Genomic DNA, 19,888 nt, shown 5'->3' with positions numbered 1-19,888 from the left:
TTGCTTGCAAGGAGAAAGAAGGGGTTTGGGGGAAATTGCAGCCTTCCCCCCCCCAGATTTTCAGTTCCTTGGTTCATACAGGTCAGGGAAGACACTGTCTTTGTTTCTACTGCATGTTTTGAAATTTACAGCAACGTTTACCAAATCCAACAGTCCAACTATGTTAAGCATACCTATTCAAATCAATGAAAATGAATGCGTCTCCAGCTTACCCTAAGTTATTTTTAACTTGAGGAAGTATGAAGAGCATTTTGGTGGTTTTCCAGTCATCCCTGCAGAGGAAGAAACTTGACCAAAATAAATAAATAAATCAGATGTGGATTGTGTGTGTGAGTTCCTCTAGTTCTCAGCCACTATATCTAAGACCAGAATAGTTTGCCCTTGTAGATTAGATCCTGAATTCTGTGCATACAGTTCTGAACATTACTCCCTAATATTTTTGGAAGAGAAGCATGTAGCAATAACATTATCCTGTAGTCTGCCCTCACATGTATGTCATTACCCAGTGGCTTGGACACTGACACACAGAGAGAGGGGTCAGCTGTGCCAATAGCACCAGCCCTGACACAGCCTGAGTTGAGCAGCCTGGAGCCATCTGAATATGGGTCCCCCAACCTGGACTCCCAGAGATTGCATCTCCTGAACCAGATCCCTCCCCCACCCCATGGAACCAATACCCCCTATTCCAAGAGCCAGAAATAATGAAATATCAAGGAGTGTCGAACTTGAGGGCTGCTACTTTAAGAATCTCCATTGTCCATCAAAAGGAAAGGTCCTAGGAGAGGTAGGCCCAGTAGCTATAAAGGGGATCAGTTTGAACTCAATGCCTGTTGCAACATGTAGTCTCTTCCCTAGGACATGTCTCTGATAGCTTTGGCTTTTTAGTCCTAACTCATAATCTCTGAGTAAATACTGCCCCTGCTTGCCAGTCATCTGCTCTGGTTGCCTGCTTCAGAATGCTGCCTGACCCACTTCCTCCAGAAACTCTCCCCCCGCCCCATGCTAGGACTGAACACAGGTCCTGGCAGCATTCTGTAAGGACCAGCAATGGATCATGAATTCTGGAGATAGGAGCCACCCTGAGGTTCACAAAAATACCTATTTTCCCCCACAGGGGGCTGCTTTGTGTATTTAGCATATAAGCACCAAATAAATATTCAGGAAGCTAATAATAGTTGTGTTGCCATATTACAAAAAGTGAAATATTCCAGATATGTCTGGGAAATTCCAGGCGTATGGCAACCCTAGTTTCCCGAACTTGGGTCTCCAGCTGTTTTTGGACTACAACTCCCATCATCCTTGGCTAGCAGGACCAGCGGCCAGGGATAATGGGAACTGTAGTCCAAAAACAGCTGAAGACCCAAGTTTGGGAAACTCTGGTTTATATCATGACCCTTATTTTATCTCATATTGAGAAAATGACTTTGGGTTGATACCAACCACAGTGCTTTCATAGTCAAAAGTGACATTTGAGTCCCAGTTTCCAAAGTCCACACTGTAGCACTGTTCACTGATCTACATTGTTGGTCATTTAAGTGTGTTTAGAACTGGAGTCTAAACCGTTAGTGAGAAAATTGCGGCTGGGAGCTAGTGGCCTGGCCATGGACACTCCATTGCATTCATAGTCAAGGTACGGTTTGTATCCAGATTTCTCAGGACCCTTGAGCCACATGTATGTTAGAAACATACATGTTTATAGAACTGGAGTCTAAAGCCATCAGAGAGAAAGAAAAGAAGATATTCCATTTCAGTTTATAAAACACCAATGCTGAAATGTATCTCAGTCTTTGGACTGTGCTGCATTTTCAAGACTCTCAGAGGATATTCCAAATGCCCATGTGTTCTTGTTCTGTTCAGTATTAAAAATGCCCAAATATGTGTATTCTGTGGGGTATATAGCACTGTGCAGTTAAACTCAGCCTGCAAGTCACAGCAGTCAAAAACAGTAATAAAAGACATATTACTACATGACTCAGGCTGTCAATCCAAGTAAATGTGACACAACTTACAGATTATTATTATTATTGGTCTACCAGCCTTTTCCAAAATGGATGTTTCCTCACCCGAAAGAGACAAACATGAATAGAAATTTGAGGATTTTTCCTCATTTTTTTTTTTTAAAGCCAACATTGATACACGGAGCCCTTAACAGAATTATGCTGACACTAATGTAACTGCATCCTTTCAAACAGAGGACCCGAGAGAGCCTTCACTGAGATGAGAATGGTGACGATTAAGCCCCATCAGTCTGTGCTTCAAATTCATCTCCAGCTATGAAAAAAGGAAGAGAGCCATTTAGAAATGTGACAGCAAAAGTACATCACAGAAATTTTCTAAAGACTACTTCTGCATTTCCAAATACACCTAAATTTCACAAAACATCAAATTACCATCTTTGGCTTCCTTTGTAATGGAATTGGGCACATTTTCGTGATCATGCATTTGAACAAAAACGTCAGCATAATAACATGACAAATGGAATGCTATTTAAAAATAAGAGTTCTTCCACCCACATGGATGTCTTAGCCACAGATTTCCATAACTGAACATGTGCATGAGCGCCCAATGGCTGTACGTTATAGCCAATTAGTGTCCCACAAAAGAGCTGTCAGTGTGCTAGGGGACCCTAGTTTAGACTCCAGTAAAGGGACCCCTGACTATTAGGTCCAGTCATGGCCGACTCTGGGGTTGTGGCGCTCATCTCGCTTTATTGGCTGAGGGAGCCAGCGTACAGCTTCTGGGTCATGTGGCCAGCATGACAAAGCCGCTCCTGGCGAACCAGAGCAGTGCATGGAAATGCCGTTTACCTTCCCACCGGAGCGGTCCCTATTTATCTACTTGCACTTTGACGTGCTTTCGAACTGCTAGGTTGGCAGGAGCAGGGACCAAGCAACGGGAGCTCACCCCTTTGCGTGGATTCGAACCGCCGACCATCTGATCGGCAAGTCCTAGGCTCTGTGGTTTAACCCACAGCGCCACCCGCATCCCGTCAGTGTGCTACTAGAAATAAATTAATGAAACAAAGACCCTTGTGATTCCAGTGTACCAACACACAGAGGGAGCTATCCACTGAGTCTCTGCATAATCCACTGTCCTTCTGGCCTGGCATGAAAGGTAAACTTTTCCGATATAAGAGTGAGGCATGCCTCAAAATTTAATTCAGAAACCAAGTATGCTTCAGCTGTCAGAAGACTGGAGACTCAGCTACATTAGTAAAGAAAAAGCATGTTATATTCGTTATAACACTGTGACACCAGATGGCGCTGTGGAGTTACGTCTTCCGCCAATGTGATTTCCCACTTGGAGGTTTAAGGCGTGTTTTCTTGAAACACTTTATTTGATGTGTCTAGATCCAGCCAGGAAAACCCACATTAGAACAATAGGGAAGGGTGTGTATCAAGTAGCTTTGTTACTTGCAGTGTTTACTTTATTTGTTCTCTTTAAAATAAATAAATAAGTTACCGATCCTGCATTTGAACTGGTAAGGAAATGTGATTTTAGAATGGCATTTTCTATCACATAACGTTATGCAGCGGCTTTCCCTTCAGCAACGATTGATGTCATGCCAACAGAAACATGCCAGCAATTATTAAGAGAGGTTAACTTGTGTAATCTGCTGATTAGGCTGTGCTGTATATCATTCCTATTATGTACTTCCAAGATTCAGCTTCCTTTAGAAGGAAGCTGCAGGAGGCTCGTGGCATTCTGTAATATTTGCATTTCTTTACAGTTATATCGGGTGAGCATAGGTAGAGATTCACCGCTTAACACTCCACAAACACCCCGAAGTGCAACTAGTACCCTCAGATTCTTCCAGAGAGAAACTCAGCTCTCTGTCTGCTTCCAGTTTTTGAGCTCATCCACACAAGAGTTTAAAGTGGATTTGAAGCTGCTTCAGTCTTACCCACCTCCCCATTTTTTTGTCGCATCCACATGATGCTCTCATCCGAGTGGCAGCCTTCACTACCCACCCCCAATCCATTCCCCCCCCCCCAACCCATGGATAACCTGATAAGGGAAGTATTTGCAAAATTAAAGCACGTGTTACCCAACTGTGAATGCGCTGAAGTGCATTGTGAGAGCAGGGTTTGTATAGGTTTCATTAGGTTCCATCTAACACTACAACACCTAATTCCATTTTGCTTCCATCAGCTCAAAGAAAAGGATGCAGTCTGCTCTTTTTATAAGAATAAAATATCCCACAGAATTATTGTTGCTTCTCAGGCTCTCATTAGGGGCAGTTTAAACATTCTTGATGGACTAAATGTTTTCTCATTGCTCCAGCATTATTGTGCATATACGTACAGTCATACCTTGGATCCTGAACGCCTTGTGAGTTGAACGTTGTGGCTCCCGAACCCTGCAAATCCAGAAGGAGTGTGGTGGAGTCTCCTTCTTTGGAGGTCTTTAAGCAGAGACTTGACAACCATATGTCAGGAGTGCTCTGATGGTGTTTCCTGCTTGGCAGGGGGTTGGACTCGATGGCCCTTGTGGTCTCTTCCAACTCTATGATTCTATGATTCTATGAGTGTTCCGGTTTGTGAATGTTCTTTGGAACCTGAATGTCCGTGGCTTCCACGGCTTCCAATTGGCTGCAGGAAACTCCTGCAGCCAATCAGAAGCCGCACCTTGGTTCCTGAACGTTTTGGAAGTTGAACAGACTTCCAGAACAGATTCCGTTCGACTTCTGAGGTACCACTGCAGATATATAGAGATAGAGCACAATAGTTGGAAAGTGGGGGAAGGCGGTTGGGGGGGAAGCCTCTGAGTTTCATTGTGGGAGGAGTACTTTTTGTTGTGCTTTTATCAAAGAAGACAAAGCTTTGGGGGGTGGGCAATGAAGAGGGCTGGTGAATCTGTTTGGGGTCCCACAGTAGATTGGAAAACAAGGCTCCATCTTAGATCCCTGTAGAATTCTGACAATTACACATTTCAGAAACCAGGCTCTTTCACTCAAACAGTTTGAACTAGCACATACAGTCATGCATGTACAGTTCTCCCAAGCTAGATATGGTCAAAGAGGCTTTTGAGATGCTTGCAACCAATTTTCAAAGTTCTTCTTTCCATTAGTTTTAATAGCTTGAGTAGATAAATTTTATTAGTTGCTTTCATCTCTGTCATCATATATATTTCTATGATAAGCTTGTCTATTGCTGAGCTGTTAATACTAATTACAGTGGTCATGTTCTTTATGAAAACTATCACTTTGTATGCACAATTGTGAAAGCTTAATCACTCACACCCAAATTTCAAGCTAATGCACACAGAAATGGCTTAAGCAGAATGGACAGCTTGCATTTAGTGTATTAACTGAATGGGCTTGTTGACATTTCAGTTCAGTCCTGAGGGATACGCTTCCCATCTCAGGGAACCCCAATTCAGTCACCTTTACAACTTTGCTACAGGAACCCTTCTTTTCCCCCTAGATTTTAAACAGTGTGCGCTCACTCTTTGTGACAGTTCCCGTACTCCTTCTCTTGCAATCTTTTTAAATATATATTGCCACTCTAAACCCTTGCTGAAACAATCATTAAATTTTCTATTACTACAGTGAATAGCCCATTATAAAGTTGGTAGGAGCTTTGATTTCTTCATGCACCTACTTTTTTTTAATCAAAAGGTAGAAAAAGTGGTACATCTTAGAAACATTCAACCAAAGACAATTGGAGAGCCTGGTGTACATTAAAATAAAGCAGCTATGCATATTGGGCCGGCAGCTTGCATGTTATGCCTAGAAAGATTCGTTGCCACTGCTGTTGTTGCCAGACCACAGATGAGCAGAGCAGATCAGACATTCAAGAGAGCAGGAGTTCTTCTCTGGATGGGATTAAAATCCAAACCAGAGGTGGGTCATATTGAAGGCGGGCCGGTATTGCCTTCACCCAGTTGCCAGTTAGGAGATTCATATAATGATGATAAATAATAAAAGCATAAATATAATGTTGAATAGATAACTATCATGCTTACGTGATTTACTAATGTAATTAGCCATCCAGTTACTTTTGCTGGTAAGAGAGACTGATTATAAAGGCCATGACATTATTAGAATGGAAATATTGTCGTCAGTGGACACTCTAAATTGCAGCTAACACTCCAAAATCTTTCTAGAGGCAAAACTCACCAGCTCTACATTCTTTTCACTGATCTGCATTTCCTCTCTATGTTCATACAACCCACACTCACTTAGGACCGTTCTTTATAGGGGAATCCCTAGGCTGCAGCCTGAATCTGCTTAGACTTGTTTTTAACCATCCTTGGTGTATATCTGTTATGAGGTTCCTTTGGCCCACTTCATGTATCTTCTCAACTGTGGAGAGTGTTAATACCAGTTTCTAACATAATTTCCCTTACAGAGCCATTATCCCACATCAAGATTTTTTTCTTTGCCCTGTAAATATGTTTAAACAGCACTTCTAGAAAAGACTTTGTATCCAACGTTTGGTAAACCACTAAGGCAGGGTTGGGGAACCTGTTGCCCTTCAGAAGTCGCTTCTATCATCCCTGAGCATGAGCCCTGTTGTCTGGGGTTGATGAGAGCTGAAGTCCAACAATAAATGGCGGGACACAGGTTTCCCACCCCTCCACCATTGGAAGGAAAATCTACAGCTGGGGAAGCCACTGAGAAGCCTTTTTAGTATCTCTAGCTGTGAAACTGGCACACTGGTAATCAAGAAAATTCTCCAGGTTGAACTTAAAGACCAATGTAGCATATTAAGGAGAAGGTATTCTGTGTTCCTTTACTATTTGGGGCTTAATAAGTAAAAAAAACCCAACACCTATTCTTGTGCCCTGAATATCGTAAGAAACCCGTGGAGACTCTGGCAAAATTGGTGTAATCCCCCCCCCCTTCGTTTCTTGGTTTGTCAAGAGTTGACCACTGTGTGTTTTGCAGCCAAGGAAGTTTCCAGGAAGTCTTTATCAATAAGACTTCAACATAGAATGCATGAGCCATTTTGCTTTCAATAATGGAGAAATGGCTGGTGGTTATTAGGCACCGTCAAACAGAGCAGATGGCAGTCTTCTTGCAAAATGAAAATAAGCATCACTTCCTCAACCTGGGCATCCAAACATGAGAGACCAGGGAAAGCTGCTGTGTGCATTCCTATCCTTGCATTTTCAGCCACAGGGTCTTACTACATCGCTACCTTAGATTTTTTTTTTTGCACCCTCTGTTGCATCATCTGTACCAATTTCCTCACCCTGGCCAAACACTGGGTCACTACCAATAGCAAGTTCTGCATGGCCCTGCAGTGAAAAAGCAGTTCTGAGATCACTTGTTTCTGCAGCAGGATTCTGGCAGCTGGAGGGAACATCAGAGGAAGTCTACAGCCATGGGGTGCATCATGCCGTGCCAAATTAAACACTCGGCCTGAAATCCACACCTCATTTACTGGGAAGATATCCTGTTCATGTTGAAAGGACGGGATACAGGGTTGTGAACTGAAACATAATGCAAAATGTTTCTCTAGTGCCTCAAATGATATATTTTATCATATCAATGGCAGAAATGCTCATTTTCCTTCTCAGAATCAGCAGGAAAAACACTTGTTATATTTACAGCAGTAGTTACCTGAATGTGTGTGTGTGTGTGTGTGTGTGTGTGTGTATACTGAGGACCGGAACCGACACCCACACCCACACCCACACCCACCCACACACACAATTTCCTTGCTAATCAACATGCTGGTAGTTCAGCCCCACTGGAATGACAAACCCTAGGTAGCTCTCTTGCAAAGTAACATGTCAACCTTGCCATCTATTTCAAAGCCCCACTGTAGCAGAGCAGCTTGTAGAAATGAGCTTAGCAATCATCTGCAGAAAAGAGTTCTAATCTTATCAAGATGGGAATTGATTTTCTTCATCTTGATATAAGGAGCTTCACAGCATGCACATGCAATAGTATCAGTGGGATGGAAAGTACAGCTGTTCAGGCAAGATTATTAGGCTGGGAAACCTGTGGCTGCGTCCATATACAAGGCAATGTTGTCGTTGGCATCTAGGATCCTTATTGCCCAAATAAGTCATGCACTCGTTTTTAGCCTTGCTTGAATCTACCACCAGAGGGAGCTGAGTTTACAACACTTAACACACACAAAGAGAAAGAATGCTCGCTGATTACAAAAGCTTTAAGAGCCATTAACAAATGCTTTTTTTCTGTAAAAGCTGTTCTCCGGCAGTTTGAATAAAGCTAGGGGTGGCATTTTTCCCATCAAGATTGAGATCATTTTCTGGCAACACTTGTATATCATCCTGAAGCACTTAAATGTAAATAATTTCGCTCCTCTCCTGTTTCATTGCCCTCTTGCAAGTGTGAGTCTTCGCTTTGTATTAGAAGAATGCAAAATAAAATGCACCATTGTTATGGAAAACAATGGGTTAGTGACCATGGTCTTCCAATGTTTTAATTGGGAAAGGCATTCTCAATTCTACACCGATTGCCAACAAACTGAACATCTGTGCTATTATTGCCTTCTAATACTCAAATAATTTTTAAGGGTTTTTTTCGGGGGGTGGGGGTGGTATTGGCTTATATTTGCTTTTGATTTCCACAAATGAAAGCTGCTATACTAAGTGTTTATCTCATGCTGTATTTCTGCATTTAATAGCTGCATTAATTTACCAACAAGGCTAGGATTCTGCCTTCGGATTCTGACAGTTGAGTACCATGCAAGGATAAGAGTAGAGAATACCCCGCCCATCTGGGAGGCTCAGCCAGATGGGCGGGGTATAATAATAATAATAATAATAATAATAATAATAATAATAATTATTATTATTATTATTATTATTATTATTATTATTATTCCCCCCATCCACCACCTTTGTAGAGCTCAGTGAGTGCTACACTGAGAGCCAGTGTGGTGTAGTGGTTAAGAGTGGTAGACTCGTAATCTGGTGAACCGGGTTCGCGTCTCCGCTCCTCAACATGCAGCTGCTGGGTGACCTTGGGCCAGTCACACTTCTCTGAAGTCTCTCAGCCCCACTCACCTCACAGAGTGTTTGTTGTGGGGGAGGAAGGGAAAGGACAATGTTAGCTGCTTTGAGACTCCTCTGGGTAGTGATAAAGCGGGATATCAAATCCAAACTCTTCTTCAAACTCTTCTACATAGACTTCTGGGTAGTGAGAAAATAGAAAAATATTTTATCTTAACAACATTAACTTTTTGAGCTCTCTGCAGTGATGGGAGAGTGTTGCTAAAGAGTATTGCAAGGCTTTTCTTTGGGATACATATCATCACCAGAATCCGCTTGTGCCATTCAAATCACTGTGTTACGTTGACATTGCTCTTATGTATTGTTATGAGTGGGGTCTTGGAACACTCTTTGGTTCGTAGAGGAGGAGCGTGTTTTGTATGTGTGCTAACAGGATAGCAAGAAGACTCCCTTCGTGACTGAGCCATACACATACATAGTCTTTCTACCTCCCTGTTTAATAACCGGATATCTCTTTGTTTTGTTTTGATCCAGAGCCGAGATTGCCTGAAGCTGGGCCCACCTGCAGAGGGAGAAGTCGTTCAAGTGAAATGGCCAGATGGAAAACTTTATGGTGCAAAATATCTAGGAACCAATGTAGCTTACATGCATAATGTAAGTTGCATTTAGTGATCTGTAAATTGAAAACCTTCATTCGGTTGTCGGATTCCGGTGCTCATTATATGGCCAGTATTATGTTGGTTGTGCTAGATGAAAACTTATTTAACAGGGATAGCCAACTGACAGTCTGCAATATGTTTTGGCCCAGTACCTGTGGTTCAATTTGTGTCTCTCCAGATGAGAGTGTTCCCTAGCTTCACCTCTGCTTGGACAACTGGTAGCCTTGCTTACAGTGGTCGGAGGGTGGGAGGGATGACTTAGTCATACAGAAAATGTCTAAGGTCAGTAAGCCTGAATCACTTGTTTCAACCCAATTCTGTGTTCATAAAAGTGAACTCAGATCTCCAGAGAAACCTTGTCAGGATCATCGTTTAGTTACAGCTCACCATAAGAGCACCTCGTTTCAAACTTCTAGGCCCATGGGCCAGTTTAATGGCCATGTTCTTAAGATACCCTTCAACAGCTGTGGATTAATCAAGGCTCAGAAGAGCATCATGACATTTGAAACTTAAGCTGCCTATCCTGGTCTTTTGTGGTGCCTGGCCTCTTACAGCTGACCCCCAGGCCGAGTCGTAACTGCAGCAGGTGGGGTGAATTCCTCACAGTGGTATTGGCAGCCTTGCAATAGGCTGTGGCAAGAACTCCTGAATTGTGTGCTTCAGATACCTTGTATTAGAAATGCTATGAAGCACTAGTATGAATACCTCAACAGATGGGAAATGAAAATAACTTGAAATGTTGTTGCAGAGTCATTTTAAGATACATAAAATTAGATGATGTAAGATGAACCATTGTTCTTGACAACTGTGGCCATTAAAAACAGTTACTCAGGGTAAGCACATGTGCCTTATTAGAAGTAGAATTATTTCCTGTTAGTCGGATTTAAGTGCCCTTTCCAAGGTCACATGAGAGCCCTAATTGCCCATTTCTTGGGACCATGTGTCCTATCTTCTAACAATAAGATCAGGCAAAAAAGAAGTGCTAAAAAAAGCAGAAAGATGATATGACAGGTGGCATTTTAAAACAAAGCAGTTCCAATTAAGAAACCATAACATTCTTGTAGGGTTGTGGAAACATTTCTGTATGGAGGGTGAGAAAAGGAGAAATGAAAGAGTGGGGGAAACCTTTATGTTGCTTAGGACACCTTTATGCACTACAGTTCCCATGCCAGAAAATACTTATGTCCTTCAGGCCTAATGCCATTTTCTTTGGCAGCAGTAAAGAAACTGCTGAACCCTTTCCCTGCCAGATGTGGTCTTTGTGAAGCTTGCCGCCAGCTGCTTTTACCCCACCAGTGTTCCAGGCCTGCTTCTGTGAGAGACAGCATGATCATCTCAAGAGGGATTTGTTCCTCACAGCAGTGCCACACTTGAGTCTAAGCCTAGGCATCTCTCCTCATTCTGCTGTTCTGAAAAAAACCGAGCCTTCTCATTCTAATGGTCAGTTCTTTTGGTGCTTTGAAATACTAATGGTTAATCAACAAAGGAGTTCCCCAGACTTCATCAACACTTGTTAATTGACTAGGATTAAAGACGTACACACTTAGACCGTTTACATAGGTTAATTAACTCTTCACGTGCTAATTGCTGATGTTCAGAAGTAGGTACACACATTCCAATGCACATGGATCTTGATTACATTCTCAAAGTCTAACACATAGTCTTTATACATAAAGACTAATTTAACACCACAAACCCCTTGCATAAACCCCTTTCTTAGACACTTTCATACTGTCTTATAACACGTACCAGAATAACATACAGGTTTAAATCTTAATATGTACTAAACCTAAACATTTAGCACCACAGATTTATTACGCTACTTAGTGATTAACACCAACATACGAGTGGGTGGCGCTGTGGTCTAAACCACAGAGCCTAGGGCTTGCCGATCAGAAGGTTGGCGGTTAAAATCCCCGTGATGGGGTGAGCTCCCGTTGTTCGGTCCCTGCTCCTGCCCACCTAGCAGTTCGAAAGCATGTCAGAGTGCAAGTAGATAAATAGGTACCGCTCCGGCGGGAAGGTAAACGGCGTTTCCATGCACTGCTCTGGTCCGCCAGAAGCGGCTTAGTCATGCTGGCCACATGACCCGGAAGCTGTCTGTGGACAAACGCCAGCTCCCTCGGCCTATAGAGCGAGATGAGCGCACAACCCCAGAGTCGTCCGTGACTGGACCTAACGGTCAGGGGTACCTTTACCTTTATGAGCAGGAAGTGGCGCCATACTAAATAACCCCTTCCCCTGGTGTCTGCACACAGAATGCAAAGTTCTGAAGGAAGGAGCCTTTGCACATCTCGGCTTCTGGAACATTTGGGGTTCCAGATTGCACAGAACTGTGATTGCACAAAATCTCAACCTTTCAGACGTGTGCATTCTATCAATGGCACTAGAGAGAAGAGCTGTTTGGCACAGTGTTGCTTCCTGCTCATTTTAATCATGCATAGAGCTTCGGTCTGAACTAGTTGGGTTTAGGCGGCACTTCCATGTCACTTTTTACAGATGCTGAAGTGTGATGGGAAATCAAAACATGGTCACTGTTTTAGTGTTGCAAATCTGTGAAGATCTGTAATAATAAAAAGGCCAGGATTTTTTAAGTGGAAACCTGAGCCTTAAACATTGTCTTACGATTTTGCTTGTGTGTCCCTTTTTAATATGCATGTGTGAGCTTATGAAGATGACTAAATTACCCATGTACCTAATCAAATGCTTTCCAGCAATTCCAATTAAACTGCTAATTTATGATGTCCTGATGCAAGAAAAGCACATAGAGAGAACTAAGTAGCAAATGTTACTGACATATTATTGCAGTAGTGGTTTTTATTATTATGTGTGTCTGTCTCTTGGGGCTGATATAAATTAATATGGACAGTGATTGACAAACTGAGTGGTCTACATTATGCCAACTCAAGCCTAGTTCAGATTTGGACTCATTAGAGATGATCTATTGACACTCTCTGCCATAAACCCCTATTGAATAACTTAAAGGAGCCATTACTTGTCATTAGATCTCTACAATTTGGAAATATTTTCCCAGCACAGAATAGAATTTGGTTTCTAATTAACTGGTGCGGCAGACACACGGCCGAATCTTCTGGAAGAGCTGAAACCGCATAGTATGGTAGTTTTATCTGGACAACATTGGCTGCTTTTGTGTGGTATATTATGCCTAGATTTAGAGGAGATTATCAGTTATGGGGAGCCTGTACACACACACACACACACACACACACACACACACACACACACTGATGTTGGACTACAATTCATCTCATCTCTGACTGTCAGGCAGTGGGTGGTTATACACACACACACACACACACACACACACACACTCAGAACTAATATCACTACCCTGAAAATATTTGGGCTAACAAAAATCTTTTAATACTGTCAGGAAGGCTTTAGACATATTTGAGTAAGGTGTATGTACTTACAGTGGTACCTCGCAAGACGAATGCCTCGCAAGACGAAAAACGCGCAAGACGAAAGAGTTTTCCATTTTTTGAGTCGTTCCGCAAGACGAATTTCCCTATGGGCTTGCTTCGCAAGACGAAACGTCTTGCGAGTTCTTGCAAGTTTGTTTCCTTTTTCTTAAAGCCGCTAAGCCGTTAATAGCCGCTAAGCCGTTAAGCTGCTAATAGCCGTGCTTCGCAAGACGAAAAAACCGCAAGACGAAGAGACTCGCGGAATGGATTAATTTCGTCTTGCGAGGCACCACTGTATGCAGTTTTTTATCTCTGAATTTATGATTATGATTATCATTATTAATGCATTTGTTTCAATGGGCACTTTGAACTTTAAAAATAAACAACCACATTTGGTCAAGAGCACAAAGAACAAAGCTATAGAAGTACCAGACATCCATGTCTTGGAATTGGAAAAGTGGTGTCAAAGAAAGTAACTTGGATCTTCTGAAAGGCACAACTGACTGCAGCAGCCGAGTCGTTTAGCATTCCCCACACCTTGCTGCATTCCCTTTCTCATTTTCTGCTAAAGGGGTTCATACTGGATTAGATCTAAACCTAAGCATGATAAAGCTTTTCATCTTCTGAACAGACTATTTTAAAAGAAGTTCCATCAGATTCAATATAATTCTGCTAACTGGCATTTCCTTTAGTATCACTCATACCTTCCTCCTTTTGACATAAGTCTTCCACAACCTTGAAAACAGAAAGATTAATTCTTATCACTTGGGGAATTAGATTAACCATTTGGGTACGTTGGGCCCTGGGTCATGTGATGGGAGGGATGACTCGCTGCCTTGCATTTATTTATCTCCAAATTTGTAAACCACTCTACATTAAAAAGAAATACCCAGGCAGTGTATAAAAATAGTACAGAGTAGTGTAGAAAAAGCACAGTGTGGCATTATACAGATTTTTTAAAAAAAGGCAAGGCACATCATCAGCCCCATTGCCTGACCCAGGGGCATTTGTAGCCCCACTTTCCAATGTGAGCAGAAGCAGTCACACTTACCAGGAGCTATTAACTCTTTAAGGAAATCAGGGGGGAAGCTTTAAAGTGCAGCAGCAGCTGCTCTGAGCAGCTGTTAACTAAAGAAAGAAGAAGAAGGTTAGAAGTCAGTCCTTGGACGACCTTGTAAAGTAAGTCATTTTATTGAGGGAGTGGCTGTGTATGAATTTCATGCAGATGAGCATTGAACAGCTAAAATATTTTGTTGCCTGTGCTATCCCATACCAGTAACAGAATCTCAAATAATGCAGTTAATTGTAATCTGAAGAATTTCCGTATTTTTTTTATATATATAAATAGGTGGAGTTTGAAGATGGTTCTCAGATAGCAACGAAAAGGGAAGAAATCTACACTCTGGATGAAGAACTGCCCAAAAGAGTGCGGGCTCGATTTGTAAGTACCGACAAACACATTGAAATTGGGGCAAAATGCCACAAGTTGATGATTGAATTTCTGTATCATCCTCACCGCTTTTATAAAGATTTAGTGCTTATGCGTTTCTTTTACAATTGCCCCATGGCGTCTTGTCAGATGTTGAAGATCAAGCCTTATCCAGCCTGCAAACATCATTTCCCTAGATCCTTGGATGCTATTATGTGGCAGCTTGTCATAAGCCGGTCATTCCGGTGAAAGCAGGAAGAACTCACCCACCCCAGAAAACAACCTTGATGTTGCTTCCCTCTTCCACATTATTCATGTGTGCTCCCTACTTGCCTGGTCAGAGGCAGTAGTGCTTCTGAATACCATTTCCTGGAAACTGCAGGAGGAGCAAGTGCCCTTGTGCTCAAATCATGCTTGAAGGTTTTCAACAGACATCTTGGGTGGGCACTGTGAAAACAGAATGCTGGACCAAATCCACTGATCCAATCCATCACACCCTTTCTTCATTCTTATGCTCCACACTGGGAGCCAGTGTGGCGTAGTGGTTAAGAGCAGTGGACTCGTAATCTGGTGAACCGGGTTCGATTCCCCGCTCCTCCACATGCAGCTGCTGGGTGACCTTGGGCTAGTCACACTTCTCTGAAGTCTCTCAGCCCCACTCACCTCACAGAGTGTTTGTTGTGGGGGAGGAAGGGAAAGGAGAATGTTAGCCGCTTTGAGACTCCTTAAAGGGAGTGAAAGGCGGGATATCAAATCCAAACACTTCTTAGAAGTTCCAGTTGTAGCTCTACAGGGTTTAGTTTCTTTTGACTATGAGAGCACTGGAGACTTACAGTGTCTTTCTAATGTTCACTTTATTTGCAAATATATGAGCAGGGTGGAAGCACTCTGTCGTGTATAACTTTTATTAAATTTTCTGTTTTACAATTTAGAATATTCATTTAAACAACCTTAAAATGTCAATGACTTCCCTTCTTCTCTTTCCATGGTTCACTTTGCATATCATAAATCCCCACACATTTTACATAAACTATACTGTTCAGTATTCCATTATTACATCCATCAAAACTTGTTTACACTGTTGAGTTTATCTTAATGCTGCCAACATTTTCAAGTGTACACAATTCCCCCCCCCCCATATATTCAATAAATATTTTCCAATCTTCTTTAAACGTACGTTCTTCTTGTTCTCTTATTCTATATGTTAGGTCCGCAAGCTGTGCATATTCCATAAGTTTAAGTTGCCATTCTTCTTTAGTTGGGACTTCGCTTGTTTTCCATTTTTGGGCTAACAAAACACGGGCCGCAGTAGTGGCATAGATAAATTTTTTTGACACCTGCGAATTTCCATCTAAATTATCCCCAACAAAATTATCCCCCAACAAAAATGGACTCTGTTGTGTTTTTTAGGAAAAGTACTTTTAAACATTTTTTCCCAATTCATTATTAATTATTTCCCAATACTCTTTTACCCCTTTACAGGTCCACCACATATGAAAGAACGTACCCTCAACCTCATTGCATCTCCAGCACTTATCTGATTCAGTCTTATACATAGCAATCCTACTCGGAGTTAAATAGAGTGAAAGCACTCTGTATCAGGCACCCGCAAATTTCCTTACCCCTGGGTCAGATTCCCAGATGATACCTGCTGTAACCTCTCTACGGTTCCACCCCAAAATCACAGCTAAACTCTCTTCTCTATCTCTCTCTTTGTCTACATTCAAACTACAAGCTGCCTTCTTTTCATTGACTTGTCATGTCACTTTAAACTATTGTTAAAACTACGTTTTGGTTTAAATGTGAATATGCAGCATGCTGATACATCATGCTTCCCTCCTCCACTGCTGATCCCAGGAAACAAGCCATGGTCTGGCTTAGAGTTACATCTGAGCCCAGGGTCGTGGCTTGCTTCTTTCCAATCAATGAGCTCTAAGACTCTTCCCAAACATATTGTCCACCTGTAGGCACTTTGGAAGATGCCCTGGTAGACCAGAAAGGTCTCTATCATGCATTAACTTGAGATATTTCTAGTCTACAAGTTTCAGAATCATGAAACAGAGTTTGTAGCTTCAACACGTACCTAGCAGCATACATGGGAAAGATGGTTCTTGAATAGTACAATAAATAACTTAATTGGTAAGAACAGCGGATTGATTATTTTTTAAAAAAGCAAAAATTATGTTGAGGAAAATGACCCATTATTACTTATTGTTTTATAGAGTATTCATAATGGGCTTTATAATTAACTAGATGTTCCATAAATCTGTTTTATTGTTGCATTTAACTTAGAATAGCACTGCAGATATAGTAGATTTCTGCCATTTATTAGAAATCGTGATAGTTTTATAGATCATTTTTACTTCTGTCTGTAATAATGTTAACTCTTCAGGGGAGTTAATGATATTGTTATAATGCTCCCTGAAATCCGGGAATACCCTAGTATCCAGAAATCTCTTTGCATCTGGCTTTGGTAATGCCCCATTCATCAGGAAAATCTTTTGACGAGAAGTCAGTAAGACTCTCTTCTAGCTCAGCCTAGCAAAGTATGCTACTCTGGAGATCTGTTTCCTGACTGTACTCAGAGCAAGGGACTGAAACCCTGGATCTTGAGTACACCGGCCAGATGGCCATTTCTACCTTCATTGCTATCACAAGACTATAAAGTATGTGCAGCGTGATGGCAGCTGCACTTGGAAGTAGATTGGCTAGGATTGTTTAAGAATGGCAACATCAAAGTTACCTCCTCCTAAAATTATACCAGCTCGACTGACCATGACGAAAGAAGCCTATACAGTGGAACCTTGGTTCTCGAACGGCTTAGTTGACGAACAAATCGGCTCCTGAATGCCGAAAACCCGGAAGTAAGTGTTCCAGTTTTCAAACATTTTTTGGAAGCCCTAACGTCTGATGTGGCTGTCGGCTATTGCTTCCGGGGCGCCTGCACCATTCGGAAGCCGCGCCTTGGTTTTTGAACGTTTCAGAAGTTGAACAGACTTCTGGAATGGATTACGCTTGAGAACCAAGGTACGACTGTACATGAGTAAAGGCTTACTTGCAAACAAGACAAGTGAAGAGAGCCAGGCAGATGAAAGGAGAAGGCCAATCACTGTTTGAATAACAATGTCTTCTCTGGCAGAGGTCAGTACAATCTGAGCTCATTCATTTTGGTTTATGCATTCCTTTCTCACCATGGGTGTTCCTCCCTTTGCCCTTGCCCATCTATCAAATTATGGGTAACCAGCCCATATGATTCAATCTGTTTTCAAGCATCCAGCCCCTTGGAAGGTCCATCCCATCCATGGTTTGTAAACACACCAGGAAGCTGATCCACATTAGAGATTTACATGCTTTCTCTTGACTAACTTCGAAGATTAATCTCCACTCAGTGCCTGCATTGATTTATGAATGTATATAACTTGAACTGACGATGGTCTGTGACCATTAAGTAGAAAGACTTTCGTGCTCTTGAAGAGGTTGTTGAGATTTATGTTTATTTGAAGAGAATACACCGGAGTTGGAAAACTATTTATGTGGTGTTTCGTTATGTACGAAATATACCCTACAGTGAATGTCTCTTTTTAGTCTACAGCTTCTGATATGAGGTTTGAAGACACATTCTATGGAGCCGATATTATACAAGGAGAAAAGAAGAGGCAGAGGGTATTGAGCTCCAGATTTAAGAACGAGTATGTGGATGACCCCGGATACCGCAGTTTCCTGAAAACCTCGTTCCAGAAGAAGTGCCAGAAGGGATTATAAAATAAGAAGTGAACTTATCACCTGCTCTCTTTTCCTTTGTGTGCAGAGGGGATGTGGGGTTTTTAAAAAGGACAGGTAATCATCTTTTTGTCTGACATGCAGCTTGTGGTTCAAACACATACTGAGAGTTTGATCTAAAAATATCTCGGGCGCAGACAGTGTTTCTTAACTGAAGGGCCGCGATTTGTGGGCTAATATGCGAAACAAGAACTGTCTGATTCACATCAAGGGATCGATCCATGTCACATTGGCCCTGTCCAAGAACATGCCTAAGAACCCACAGTACCACCGATTGGAGAACTTTTAGTCTTGCCTTGCACTGACAGTTACAAGAGAAGTTATATACCAATCTAGGTGAGGAACTTTCTTCAGCCTCCAAAGTTCCAGATTTGCAATCTGTACATTGTCCACAAAAGGAAAAGGGAGTTCAACCATATATATATATATATATATATATATATATATATATATATATATATTCAAAGCTTTTCTAAAAAAAAAAAAGTATAAACAACACTGAGATCTACAAATACTGCTGTACTGTCATAATTTTGTACAGCGCTTCCCACACTGTTTATGCCTCCTGTGCTTTCAGTGCTCTCTGGCCAGGACTCAGTTGTTTAAATGTGATGGTGGGGAGGTATTAATAGAGAAGAGAAAGGTGCTTCTAAAGAGGGAGACCTTCGGGAAATGAATTGTGGGTGTATATTTAAAGAGAGAAATTTTTGGCATCTATTTTTAAAGGGGTTTTTTCCACGATACTCTGTGGGGACGACAGCAATTTGTACAATGAAATGTCTTTTATTGTGTTTGTAAAATTAGAGTTTACATATCTTCGCTTGGCAGGCTAGATTTGAACTAATGTAATATAGTAATATAATATGGTCTTCCCTTTTTAAATAATAGTCTGCAAATGTAATAGTGTTGGAAATAAAAAAAAATGATGTCCCTTTGTCTACTAATGTTGGGTTGCGGCAATGTCATCTGTAGGGATCACACACACACACACACACACCTTGGTCAATATACATCTTTGTTCAAAATAAGGCCCAGTTTAAACATGACACTTAAAAAAAAACCTTACTAGTGAGGATTGCAAGTGGCTGGTGCCTTCTCTAAATGGGTTTTTTTTTATTTATAAGATAAGAAACCAGTTGTACACATCTGTGTCTACAATTAGCACACCAGCGCAGTGCATAACTCTGCCACATAGTGACTAGTGAGCCAGTTTAAACATGGTTTGGCTGTGCGGAACTGCACACCAGTAAGACTTTTAATTTTTAGCACACCCAGCATAGCATTTAGATCAGACTTTAGTTCACACATAGTCATTACTAATAACCGAAGCACAACCTTCCTTTTGTTTTTTCTTTGCCTTACGGCGCTAATCTTGTCAGGTTGCACAAGAGACAGCAGAATGTGCTTGTGTGTTTTCGCAGTCTCGTTGCAAGATATGCTTTGGGATTGCAAAAAGCCTAAACGAGCTTTAGCTTTTGCAGAACATTATCTTTTCCATGGGTGTCAGTCCAGCAACAGATCTCCAGCCAGCTGCACCAGGGATAAAACTCTCCGAATTCAGTATTGTATGAATTCCAGATGAGCAGTAATGCTCTGCTGCAACAAAACCAGCAGAGTCCTCGAGGAATCTTAAATGTTAAGTTACTTTATTTACTTTATTA

At 41.7% G+C, this 19,888-nt stretch overlaps 1 protein-coding gene across 2 annotated transcripts in view; it reads left to right on the top strand.

Moving 5' to 3' along the window:
• The window catches only part of KDM4C (lysine demethylase 4C), a 190,452-nt gene extending 172,195 nt beyond the window's left edge, over positions 1-18,257 (top strand). For both annotated transcript variants that reach the window (XM_053372018.1, XM_053372015.1), the window contains 3 exons: positions 9,469-9,588; positions 14,367-14,459; positions 18,033-18,257. In XM_053372018.1, coding sequence (XP_053227993.1) covers positions 9,469-9,588; positions 14,367-14,459; positions 18,033-18,209 — 390 coding nt within the window. In that variant the 3' untranslated portion in view covers positions 18,210-18,257. The remainder of the gene's footprint in view (positions 1-9,468; positions 9,589-14,366; positions 14,460-18,032) is intronic.
• Positions 18,258-19,888: the final 1,631 nt, after the last annotated feature.

The sequence above is a fragment of the Podarcis raffonei genome, chromosome 17 (assembly GCF_027172205.1).
Source record: "Podarcis raffonei isolate rPodRaf1 chromosome 17, rPodRaf1.pri, whole genome shotgun sequence".
NCBI classification, from domain to species: Eukaryota; Metazoa; Chordata; class Lepidosauria; order Squamata; family Lacertidae; genus Podarcis; species Podarcis raffonei.
This window is presented reverse-complemented; position numbering and strand designations above follow the sequence as displayed.